The following is a 12640-nucleotide window of genomic DNA, read 5'->3' on the forward strand; positions in this document are numbered from 1 at the left end:
TATTCAGTCTTCTTCTTGAGTACATAGAATGCAGTTGTAATAAAAAAAAAAAAAACTGATTTAAGGTTTTGTCTGCTGGGTTACCCAGGTTGGTTTCAGTTGATTTATTCTTCTCCTGAAAATGATTCATATTTTCCTGTCTTTGCCTGCATTTTTTTTTTTTTTGCATGATTTTTATTTGGATGCTAGAGAGTAAATTTTAGTTTCTTGGGTGCTGGATATTTTTTCCCTTTTTATAAATATTCTTTTTATTTGAGACTCAGTTACTGGGCAACAGTTTGATTCTTTAAAAGAATTTTTTTTTTAAAGATTTTATTTATTTTAGAGAGAGTACTGGAGGAGGGAAAGGGCAGAGGGAGAAAATCAGACTACCCCACTGAGTACAGAGTCCCATAAGGGCTCAGACGGGGCTCAGGCGCACAACCCATGAGAGCCAACACCAGGAGTTTGGATGCTCAACTGACTGACCCATCCAGGCACCCCTTTATCCAAATTTTGAGTTGTTTTCATTTTGGGTGAAAGTGTGAGCCTGTTAGGCATGATTATTATTGCTTAGAAAACTCATGTAGCCATGATTCTTTGATACATTTTAAGCACCCAAACAGGAATTACACTTTAAAATATTTTTAGTTACATTATACAAAGTGAAGCTAAGTCTTGATGGCGCTTAGGCTAGATTGGTTGGATTCTCTTGATACTTTGTCCTAAAAGTAATTTTAATTTTTGAACAAGTCACTAGCTTTTCTCTAAAGTATATGTTGAATGAATTTTCAACCTAATTGGGACTTTCACGGTATCTCTTAAGCCTTTCAGAAGAAAAACACCAAAAAGCAAGAAGGCTAAATTAAACTTTGGCGCTTTTTAAAATTTTTTTATTTATTTAATGATAGTCACAGAGAGAGAGAGAGAGAGAGAGAGAGAGAGAGAGAGGCAGAGACACAGGCAGAGGGCGAAGCAGGCTCCATGCACCGGGAGCCCGACGTGGGATTCGATCCGGGGTCTCCAGGATTGCGCCCTGGGCCAAAGGCAGGCGCCAAACCGCTGCGCCACCCAGGGATCCCCTAAACTTTGGCTTTAAATTAAAAGTGCTCACACCAATTCACAAACCATTATAGTGCAAATGGCCTTTCCTATTCATAGTCTTCTTGCTTATGGCTACAAATTTTGTTTCTTTCTTTCTTTTTTTTTTAATTTTTTATTTATTTATGATAGTCACACACACACACAAAGAGAGAGAGAGAGAGACAGAGAGAGAGAGACAGGCAGAGGGAGAAGCAGGCTCCATGCACCGGGAGCCCGACGTGGGATTCAATCACGGGTCTCCAGGATCACGCCCTGGGCCAAAGGCAGGCGCCAAACTGCTGCACCACCCAGGGATCCCCAAATTTTGTTTCTTAAAAATGCATATTTTATAACAGTTAGGTTACGCACATTAAGTGGTAGTTCTTAGCTTTTGATGGAATTATCATTTGGTTCATTTGTATTACAATCAAGCGTATTTTATTTTTTTAATTTTTTGGTGTAGTAGGTACTGTAAAACATAAAAATAAGAGCAGCTTATAAGCATATGAAAGCATAAATTTAACTCTAGTAGCCTGATTGTTCATCCTTCTCACTACAGAGTACACCTGGTATGTACTTTGTTTTCCTCATTTGAGAAAAGAGTACATACTGAAGGGCATATTGTATTTACTTGTTTTTAAGTAATTTCTACACCCAGTGTGGGGCTCAAACTCATGACCCCAAGATCAAGTGTCACATGCTCTCCAAACTGAACCAGCCAGGTGCCCCCTGAAGGGCATATTTTAGAGTATTTTGTTAATAGTGGGAGGAAAAACTTCACAGAATGTTGAACCTTAAAAAGAACTATTAAAAAAAAAAGAACTATTCAGACTTGAGTTTTACAATATATTTGCAGAAACTTAATTTGACCTTATAGTCTATTGCGTGGCTTTTAGGGTCATTTCCCCTTTTTCTTTCTTTCTTTCTTTCTTTCTTTCTTTCTTTCTTTCTTTCTTTCTTTCTTTCTTTAATTTGAGAATTCCTTATAATTTATAGGAAAGTTTTTGTTTTTCTTTTAAGTAGAAAAATTAGGTTTATGTATTTATTTAAGGTTTATTTTATGATTCTATCCAAGCTCTAATGTTCTTTTTTTTTTTTTTTTTTTTAAAGATTTACTTATTTATTCATTCAGAGAGAGTGAGAGAGAGGCAGAGGGAGAAGCAGGCTTCATGCAGGAAGCCCGATGTGGGACTCGATCCCGGGTCTCCAGGATCACACTCCGGGTTGCAGGCAGCGCTAAACCACTGCGCCACCAGGGCTCTCCTCTAATGTTCTTTGATGACTAGAATCGAATTATATATTGTCAGTCTGGTTAAATGATGTAATGTTACATTGTTTTCCTTGTGTAAGCATATAAACAAGCTAACGTGTCTTGTAATTTTAGTTTTGTTTGCTTATGAAACTGAATATACTTAATACATTTGCTTATTGGTAGTATTTCTCTATTTGTTTATAGGATTAATTTTATTCCTTCAAGTTCGTTTTCTTCAATTTGTTGAGTTCTTACATAACCACATTTTGTCAAATGTTGAGATACTTTGTCCGTTGATAGTTTTTAAACTACCATTTTCCTCTCATGCTGTGCAGATGTTTTGGTAGGCTTGTTTCTGAAACCCTTAATATGAAATAGATTCCTGTGTTCTAGGTAAAGTTAGAGCTATGCAAAACAAAGAAGAAATGTAAATAGGCAGCAGGATATATTCTTAAGGAACACAGAGTTTTGGGCTGGCCATAGAAATATGGGATGATCAGTTGGTTGTTGAAGCCATAGGAATGATGAGATTCCCTACAGAAAAGCCAGGATTGGCCTTCGATGGAATGGGAGAAAAGACATCCATTTTACTGTTGCAGTTTTGAAGATTGCTTACATATTAGAATCACCTGAGCAGTTTTTAGTCTAAGGATTGCCTCAGCTCCACCTCGAAACCTCAGATGCTGGTGCATTTTATTTTATTTTTTATTTTTTTAAAAAGATTTTATTTATCCATTCACGAGAGACAGAGAGAGAGAGAGAGAGAGAGGCAGAGACACAGGCAGAGAGAAGCAGGCTCCTTGCAGGGAGACTGATGTGGTACTGGATCTGGGGTCTCCAGGATCATGCCCTGGGCTGAAGGCGGCGCTAGACTGCTGGGCCATCCGGACTGCCCTGCTGGTGCATTTTATTTTATTTTTTATTTATTTATTTATTTATTAAAGGATTTTATTTATTTATTCATGAGAGAGAAAGAAAGGCAGAGACACGCAGAGACATAGGCAGAGGGAGAAGCAGGCTCCATGCAGGGAGCCCGATGTGGGACTTGATCCCGGGACTCCAGGATCATGCCCTGCTCTGAAGGCAGGCCTGAGCCACCCAGGGATCCCCCCCTGCTGGTGCATTTTAAATCCCACGCGATTCCAATGTGCCTCCAGGATGAAGAACCTTTGCTTAGATTATGTCTGCTTTTAGCTTAACTTATCCTTAACTAATCCATGTCTCAGCATCATCTGAGGACTTGTTAAAAATAGTGCTACACCCCATGCTCAGAGTTCGATTTGATAGATCTGGGTTGGAGCCTGAGAATTTGTATTTTTAGTAAGTTTATAGATAATGATTGAGAACCTTGTGACAATAGCTGGAGAAAGGGAAACCATTAAGAAAGATGGATGTAGATACAGGTGGGCCTGTAGGTTTGCCCCTAAGTTTCAGGAGTGTCTTACACTGTTGCTTTCTCTCTGATGTAGGCCTGTGAGGGTCCACTAAGAGTGTTGCATGAATAGTTGTGATATTAAGAGAGGTTTGAGGTGCTAAATTGCCATCAGATGAGGATGAAGGAACAAGTAGTTGACTTTTTCTTGCTATATCAGTTACTTTTTTGCAGCTGGAGATCTCCTTGAATCTTAATTTTGTCATCTAATAAATATGCATTGCCCTTTTTTGTCACTATAAATGAATGTATGTTTTCCTACATCTTTGTTCATGTTAGTGAAAATATGTCAACAGGATATTTTCTGGGAGTACCGCTCTCTTCATAACATTATTAGCACTCTTGGGATATAATTAATTGCATGCATTCTTCTGTGGTAGCAGATAGGAAGCTGTTTATATATTATGCAGTTCTTTTCATTGCAGGTGAGTCCTTTTCACAATTTATCTCAAGGAAAGGTTGTTTATTTCTGCAGTTGCATGGGGAGGAGGTAGCATAATGGACTGACCCAGAGCCTTGATTTTATTTTATTTTATTTTTTATTTATTTATTTTTTTTTATTTATGATAGTCACAGAGAGAGAGAGAGAGAGAGAGAGAGAGAGAGGCAGAGACACCGGCAGAGGGAGAAGCAGGCTCCATGCACCGGGAGCCCGATGTGGGATTTGATCCCGGGTCTCCAGGATCGTGCCCTGGGCCAAAGGCAGGCGCCAAACCGCTGCGCCACCCAGGGATCCCCAGAGCCTTGATTTTAAATCAAGTTTCATTTACCTCAACATCAGTTTCCACATCTGTAAAATCAGGATACTAACTGTAGCATAAGGTTATTATACTGAAATGAGATAAAGTGAAAATTCTTGATAAATTTTACGGAACTATACACATAGTGTGGCAGTTGACATGTATGAAACCACACCTCTGCCTGTAAGGCTGATTCTGCAATTGACATGTGAACCAGTAGATAAAATGACTTTCATAATAATAGGGCCTACATGGCCCTTACTTGACTTTCAGTACTTTTTGCTTGATGTACCTGTCAATTCTCTGTCTTTAATTCCTGTGCTTCAGTTCTCAAAGAACTATTAATGTTTGGTAGAATTGACCATCTTTTGCCCTACTGATACCCTAACCACTCAAAAAAGGAGAAAGAAAAAGAAAAACCATAAAAGGTTGATGTATGTATACTTCATTAAATGGAAGGGAACTAATAGGAGAACTAATTTGTGTATTTTTGCTGTTTATTAGTAAACTAGTTTTAAGGTGCACCTCACATTAGGACACATTAACTCCAAAGATGAAATTATCTTTGTATATGAGTGGTCATTAAAATGCTGTTTTCTTCTAATAACTTACCATTTGTTGAGCACTTAATCCATAGCCATGAAATAGAATACTGTTTTTAAGTACGAAGGAGTTTATAAGGAAATGTTCTACCCTTTGCAGAATGCAGTGAAAATAGAATGTTTCTTTTTATTTTATATTGTTAAATTACTACAGCTTTGTTAGATACATACCACAGAAAACAGAGGCATACAATTTATAGAGGAATGATGGTAATCCTCCTATCATATATATTCCATATGTAGGTACTGATTGATACCTCTATTTGTAAGATAGACAGTCTTCATAGGTTTATTGTATTTGAACTGTTCATGTTAAATTTATTTTTCTTAAGTAGACTTTACATGCAATATGGGGCCTGAACACAATTCTGAGATCAAGAGAATCTTGTTCTACCCACCAAGCCAGCCAGGTTCCTCTGGATTAAAATTCTTATTCTCTATGATATAGTTAAGCACTTACAAACCGTAAATAACTCAGGTGTTTGGGATCCCTGGGTGGCGCAGCGGTTTGGCGCCTGCCTTTGGCCCAGGGCGCGATCCTGGAGACCCGGGATCGAATCCCATGTCGGGCTCCCGGTGCATGGAGCCTGCTTCTCCCTCTGCCTATGTCTCTGCTTCTCTCTCTCTCACTGTGTGCCTATCATAAATAAACAAAATTAAAAAAAAAATAAAAAAAAAATAACTCAGGTGTTCACTCAATGCAAGGCAGGTTAGTTTGATTCATTTTATTGTGTGTTGGTTCTTGGAGTTTGAGAGTATTGAACAAGTCTGTGATATTATTATTGATACAAGTTATTGAAGATGGATTTCATTCCTTAGTGTTTTTATTTTTCAGAATTTCTGAGAACATTTTAATTTACTGAGAGTTTCTTAAAGTAAGTTAAATTTTTCCTCATTTTTCTTTCTAATGTGTTTTAAAGGTTTGAAGGGGTGCGGCAGGAGGTTTTGGACTCGATGAGTTTCCACCGAAATGTCGGAGAAGTCAGGCCAGAGCACAAAAGCAAAGGATGGGAAAAAGTATGCAACACTCAGTTTATTTAATACTTACAAGGGTAAATCTTTAGAAACTCAGAAAACTACAGGTGAGTAAAATCAAGTGGCTTTTTTTTTTATGATTTTCATGGAACTATTGCTGTTAGGAGCTAGGACAAACCCATGTTTATGCAACCATTGTTTGCACTCATTTTTCACAGGATGAATAAGTATCTTATAGAAGAAAATTTAAATGTTTTAAAATATATATCTTTTTTTCTTTTACTGTTTGTCAGAAAGTTAAGTAGAACTGTGGCTGCAAAAGGGGATTTGGTCAATGAGAATGATAGGTTTAGGAATATATATTAGTGGGTGTTTGCTACCATTTCTAGTTATGGAAGAGATGGTCCTGGGGTCTTTTGTATTTTTGATACCTTGAGCCTAGTGTTTATAGTGAACTGTCAAATGTTGATTATGAATGTAAAGTTAGCATATTCTGTAATGTACTAAATTTTGAGTTTAAAATAGATTCCTTGAAAAGATTACAAAACCAGTTATCGCCTGTATTTTCCTTTTCATAGTATATAGGGTTGTTAGAATGCTTAAATCCTCTTTTCAGTGGCTCCGTAGTTTAATATAATTTCTGTATTGGTTTAATGTTGCAGGTGTGGCTGTTTTAAAATTCTTATTTTAAAATAAAAGGAAATAGTCCAAGATTCCATTAATTTTTATTGTCTTTATATATTTTAAGAAAAAATGGAGCAATAAAATAGATGTTCTAAGAAAGTTGATGTTATTGATCTTTAGTTGCAGCTCGACATGGATTACAGAGTCTTGGAAAAGTTGGTATTTCACGACGTATGCCTCCACCTGCTAACCTCCCAAGTCTCAAAGCAGAAAACAAAGGCAATGACCCTAATGTAAACATTGTACCTAAAGATGGCACAGGATGGGCATCCAAACAAGAACAGCATGAAGAGGAAAAGTGAGTCAAAGTCAACTAAAAATTAAAACTATTCCCCTTTGTAGGGAACTTACTATTTTTTTAAAGCTTTTATTTTTAAGTAATCTCAACATGAGGCTTGAACCCACAACCCTGAGATCAAGAGCTGCATGCTCCAGCGACTGAGCCAGCCAGGTGCCCCTGTAGGCAACTTCCGTTTGAGTTCGTTCTGTGTGCTAGACATTATATTATGTATGTTGGATATCTCAGGCCATTTAAAGTCATTTTACATAGTCAACTTTAAATGAATTTTCTTTTGTGAGTAGGTTTAGTGGTAGTATTTCCACATGTCAAGGTAGAACAGATGACAGAATTGCTAATCACAGCTTTTCCTATGTACCACGTCAGGCTCCCTCAAACTCCCACCATATTAGGCATTCACTTTCTAAGATAAGTAAGAGTTGATTCTGGTAAATAATTTCCATGATGCTAAGAATATCTGTCTGCCTAGTTCACTGAAACTATACCTGATGTACTCTGTAAGTGCTCAAGTAATACTGTTTGAATGAATAAAGAATTAGCAAGCAGGCTATGATGGAATTAATAATGTCCCTTTTATTTATTCAGCATATATTTGGCATTCTGTATTTTGGGAATTATGCTGGGCTTTTAGTTTCTTGAATGACCAAGCAAAGTAGTGATTTAGAAAAATAATATCAGCATTTGGGTTTTTTATGCTTTTTGCCTATATTTGTTACCAAATTTCTGTACTCCTGTTTGGGGAGCTTTATGTAGTAAAATTTGGCTTTACTTGGATAAAACTTGTCAAAGACCTTGTTCTCCATTTCTTAGTTGTAGCATTATTTTGTAGTACTAGGTCAGTTACAGGTCTGAGTATATACCAGGAATATATTGCCTCCCTTAAGTCTCTTAACTACTACCTTTTTCATTTTCAGGCACTAAATCATTACAGTGATTGAATAAAACTGTAGATTTTTTTTTTAAAACACCTTTTACTTGGGCACCTGGGTGGCTTAGTTAAGTGTCCAACTCTTGATTTTGGCTCAGGTCATGACCTCGGGGTTGTGATCCAGTCTTGCATCAGGCTCTCTGTTGGGGGTGGAGCCTGCTTAAGATTCTCTCTTACCATCCCCAACCCCTCCATCAGTCCCTCTCTTAAAACAAAGAAAACACAAACACCTCTTACTCATGGGGATGAATCAGGCAAGTTGCTGTTACCTCTCTGAATAACAATAGTAAGTACAGTGATGAACCTGTTGACTCCCAAATAGAGAATTTGTTATTTCTAATTATATGTAAGTATTTACTTCTTCCAAACAGACTCTTGGTAGCTGTGCTCAGTAATGAGTGTTTCATTTTTTTGGGTGTGGTGTGTGTGTGTGTGTGTGTGTGTGTGTGTGTGTGTGTGTGTTTTCATAAAATAAAGAACAAAGCTATCTTAAAAGGTAGAAATGAAAGGGGATAGAATAGCTATACTTTATTTGAAGGAATGTTGCAAAGGAAAAGCATTTGTGGGAGATGCATCTGTGAGTAAATATGTAGCCAAAACATTCTGTACACAAATTTACCTTAACTACAATATTTGTTTTTATTTGATTTGATCGTATAATGTCTGAAATAATGGATTCATATTTTTTTTAAGAACACCAGAAGTTCCACCAGCACAGCCAAAACCTGGGGTTGCAGCTCCCCCAGAAGTAGCACCTGCTCCCAAATCTTGGGCCAGTAACAAGCAAGGTGGGCAAGGAGATGGTAAGTGGACATTAGCTGGGGAAACTGGCTAGGTTTGACAGTTACTGAACAGCCATGCAGCAGATAAGGGGTGGATTTTGGCAGGGGCAGAGAACATTGTCAAGAATATACTCAGACCCTCAAAAAGGGTCTTTCTGTCATCAATTGGTGTAGTTAAGTTTCAGTGCCAAGACCCATGTATGAGCCAGTGATAGGGATTTAAAAAGGAATCTTTACGATACCCTCTGTCCCACATTGTTTTTATCTTTACCCTATGTGACCAGAAAAAACTTTGTAGCTTCTGCTCTTTGGGGCATAAAAGTACCCAGTCATTGTGTAGATTGCTAGAAACCTTATTCATCACCATCTGTGCTCCCTAACCTTTTCTATTTCAAATATGTGCTACTCAGGATTTCCATAGTAGAGAAGAGCTAGACAGTAGCTATAAAGCACAGTAGCTGTTATACTCTGCCCCCTACCCCCTCACCAAGGAATGACGGATTCCCCAGCAAAATGGAAATTTCCTACTTGCAAAACAGGAAAGATCTATAAAACATTGTATGGAAAAACCTATCTAGGCTCTCAAGCTAATAAAAATCAGATCTTTTCACTTATAGAAGTATATAAATAGGCAGGTAGGTGGGTAGATGAGTGAATGAGTGACTAGTGAGGTGTAAACCAGTATCTCAGTTATAAATTCGTTGAAGGCCTTACTGTGATACTTGCAGTATTGATTCATGTATTCTATTTCAGTAATATTATTTGATTTTTAGAGTTATTAGCAAAAGAATTTGACTTTTTGAAAATGTAAAGAGTAGAAGAGAAACAAGTGAAACTCTCCTCTTTTGCCTCATCATCTTTAATGAGTCCTGGACAATGTCTGGCAGATTCCTTTCTTAGATTTTTATCTCCTCATGGCTGTTCATTAACTTTCCAAGGGATTCTAATTCTAAAATTTAAAGTTTTATGAATGTGAACAGTGGAATAATTATATATATATATATATGATATAATATATATAATTATATATACATATATACACACACAAAATTGGAATAATTTATTAGAGAAAGCAGAGACCTCTGTCCTGGGAGGGTTTTTTTTATTATCTTCAGTATAAAAGTTACATTTAATATTTTAAAAAAATCTGTAGGAATCCAGGTGAATAGTCATTTTCAGCAAGAATTTCCCAGCCTGCAGGCAGCTGGGGATCAGGAGAAAAAAGAAAAAGAAACAAATGATGAAAATTACGGACCTGGACCCAGTTTACGCCCACCAAGTAAGAATATTTTCTATTTCATAAAAATAGTGAATGAGATTATATTTGTATTTTATTTTGTAACCTTCTGCCCAATATTATTATATGTGTGACTTGCCTAGTTTGAAAAGACAGTAACTGCTCTCATTCCAGTGTGGTTTTTACACGTGCAGCATTGGTATAAATTAACATGTTGGAAATGTAGGTCTTTGGCCTCACACCCAACCCCCTAAATTAGATATTTATATTTTAACAAGATTCCTGGGTGAGTTCTTTGAGCTCTTTTAGTATCTTTTCTGATACTGGGTGAGTTCTTTGCACATTAATATTGGTCATTTTTATAGTAAAAATTTTGAGCCAACCTCCCTAATGTGCAAATTTTAATTTTTAAATTATATCCATTTACTTGCTATTCTGTTAACATTCAAGGATCCTTTCCTTTCTGAACTCACACCAAAGAACCAAATAAATTTGGATAGTGAGTGAGAAATATTTGTATTAAGAAAGAAATAGGAAATGCTTCAGATTGTCTTTTTTATTAATCATATTATATTCCAATTGTCATTACCAAATATCTCTAAGGATCCTGTATTACATGGGAGATCTCTGTTTTCAGTGATGGTTACCAATCTATATTTCTATTTTTTTTTTAAGATTTTATTTATTTATTCATGAGAGATACACAGAGAGAGAGAGTCAGAGACACCGGCAGAGGGAGAAGCAGGCTCCATGCAGGGAGCCCGACATGGGACTCGATGCCGGGTCTCCAGGATATGGCCCTTGGCTTAAGTGGTGCTAAACTGCTGAGCCATCCAGACTGCCCTCCAATCTATATTTCTGATAACCTGACACATTTCATATTTTTTATGGCTTATTTCTTTTATGGTCTGGGTAAATCATCTTTTTCTTATTTTTATTTTTAATTGCTAATGTATAATTGATGCATATTAGAAATAGATGTGTCAGCTCTATTTTCTTTCCTCTTTCTTTCTCTTTCATTGATTCATTTGTTCATTTAAAAAATTTTAAGTGATCTCTACACGCAACATGGGGCTTGAACTTACAAGCCTGACATCAGGAGCTGCATGCTTTATGCACTGAGCCAACCAGGCACCCTCTACTATTTTCTTGTTCAGTTGATTTTCACCAGTTATCTCTTCCTGCATAACAGATTTATCAGCTTAGAACAATAAACTGAACTGGCCTTAATTTCAGAGTATCCAAGGGTCAGGAATCTGGGAGCTGCTTAGCTAGGAGTTGTGGCTCGGGAACACTCTTCTTTGTGTGTGGGCTGCTCACAGTATTGCTTCCCCACATAAAGAGAGACAGGACTATTCCCGCTCAAGATGGAAACCTTATATCTTGTATTAAGAAAGATCTTTTATCTTTTATAACTTAATTCTGTAAGAGACATGTCATCATTTCTGCTTTATTCTGTAGGTGACACAGATAATCCTGGTATACTGTGAGAGGAGACTACTACTAGGGTATGAATACCAGGAGATAGAAACCCATCTGGGGCATCTTGGAGGCTACCTACCAAAAAGATACCCTTGTAAAACCATTTACCTATTTTGAGTGTAGTTTTACCAGATAATGTGGTCACTGAATTTGCCCCCTTGGACACGTGTATATAACTAACCGTAGTAGCCTAAAAACAAATGAGAGCATCACTGTCACTATAGAACTCCTAGCCCTCTTCCCTCAGGACTTAGGTTTAACAGTGACTTTAATTTCTATATCAAATATTGGTAAAGCTTGATAGAGAGGTTCTAATATTTTCTGCCCCAACTCCAGTATTTGCTATTGGTGGTACCCTCTTTGGTACATCTCCTCTGCTTTGGAAGCCACTGTTCCTGATTACCTAAACACTTTGAAAGCATTAGGACCTAGATCAGACTTTTATTGCTGCTTCCCTGCATTTTGTTACTTTATTCAGTTTTGAAATCTGCCTGGTTTGAGATTTCTGTGTTCTATTTTCAGCTTTTTTCTTAGCCCCTTCCCCCTCAACCCCTTAAATTTCAATCCTGAATTCTAAGGTGACGTTTCTTTGTTTTAATTAAATTTCTTACCTCTCTCCATACCAGATGTTGCTTGTTGGAGAGATGGTGGTAAGTCAGCTGGCTCACCTTTAACATCTGACCAAGATGAAAAGCTCTCTGGCCAGGATGAAAGCACAGCAGGAACATCAGAACAAAATGATATCCTCAAAGTGGTGGAAAAGAGGATAGCTTGTGGTCCTCCACAGGCTAAACTGAATGGACAGCAGCCTCCTCTTGCTTCCCAGTACAGAGCTATGATGCCTCCTTATGTAAGTATTGTAAAGAAGCAAGTTCTTAAGTAAGAGGTTTTTGCTCTGGGTTTCGAGGAGAGAATTGGAATGGTGAAAAGTTTAGGTTTTTATTTGTATTAACATCTAGCTAAAAAAATCAGCATTTTCCTTGATTATGAATGCAGGCAACAAATTACAGAAGTGTTAGGAGTACCGTAGTTGTTATTACTAATAGGGATCGTAGATATTTTCCTATTATCACATTGCTGTGGATATAGCAATATATACTCAGTAATACTTCCACATAATTTATTAGACCCCTGGGTAAACCCACCTATTATTTAATGAAAGCACA

General features: G+C 37.1%; 1 protein-coding gene across 39 annotated transcripts in view; it reads left to right on the top strand.

Annotated features, from left to right (window-relative positions):
• Nucleotides 1–12640, top strand: part of PRRC2C (proline rich coiled-coil 2C) — a 101679-nt gene that overhangs the window by 25224 nt on the left and 63815 nt on the right. For 31 of the 39 annotated variants that reach the window (XM_026003299.2, XM_026003291.2, XM_026003304.2 and 28 more), the window contains exons 2-6: nt 6009–6170; nt 6868–7045; nt 8667–8776; nt 9909–10034; nt 12101–12324. In XM_026003299.2, the coding sequence (XP_025859084.2) occupies nt 6059–6170; nt 6868–7045; nt 8667–8776; nt 9909–10034; nt 12101–12324 (750 nt within the window). In that variant the 5' untranslated portion in view covers nt 6009–6058. The remainder of the gene's footprint in view (nt 1–6008; nt 6171–6867; nt 7046–8666; nt 8777–9908; nt 10035–12100; nt 12325–12640) is intronic. The other 8 variants (XM_026003295.2, XM_072733010.1, XM_072732993.1 and 5 more) reach the window with 3 other exon arrangements.

Source organism: Vulpes vulpes, chromosome 13, assembly GCF_048418805.1.
Source record: "Vulpes vulpes isolate BD-2025 chromosome 13, VulVul3, whole genome shotgun sequence".
Classification (NCBI taxonomy): Eukaryota; Metazoa; Chordata; class Mammalia; order Carnivora; family Canidae; genus Vulpes; species Vulpes vulpes.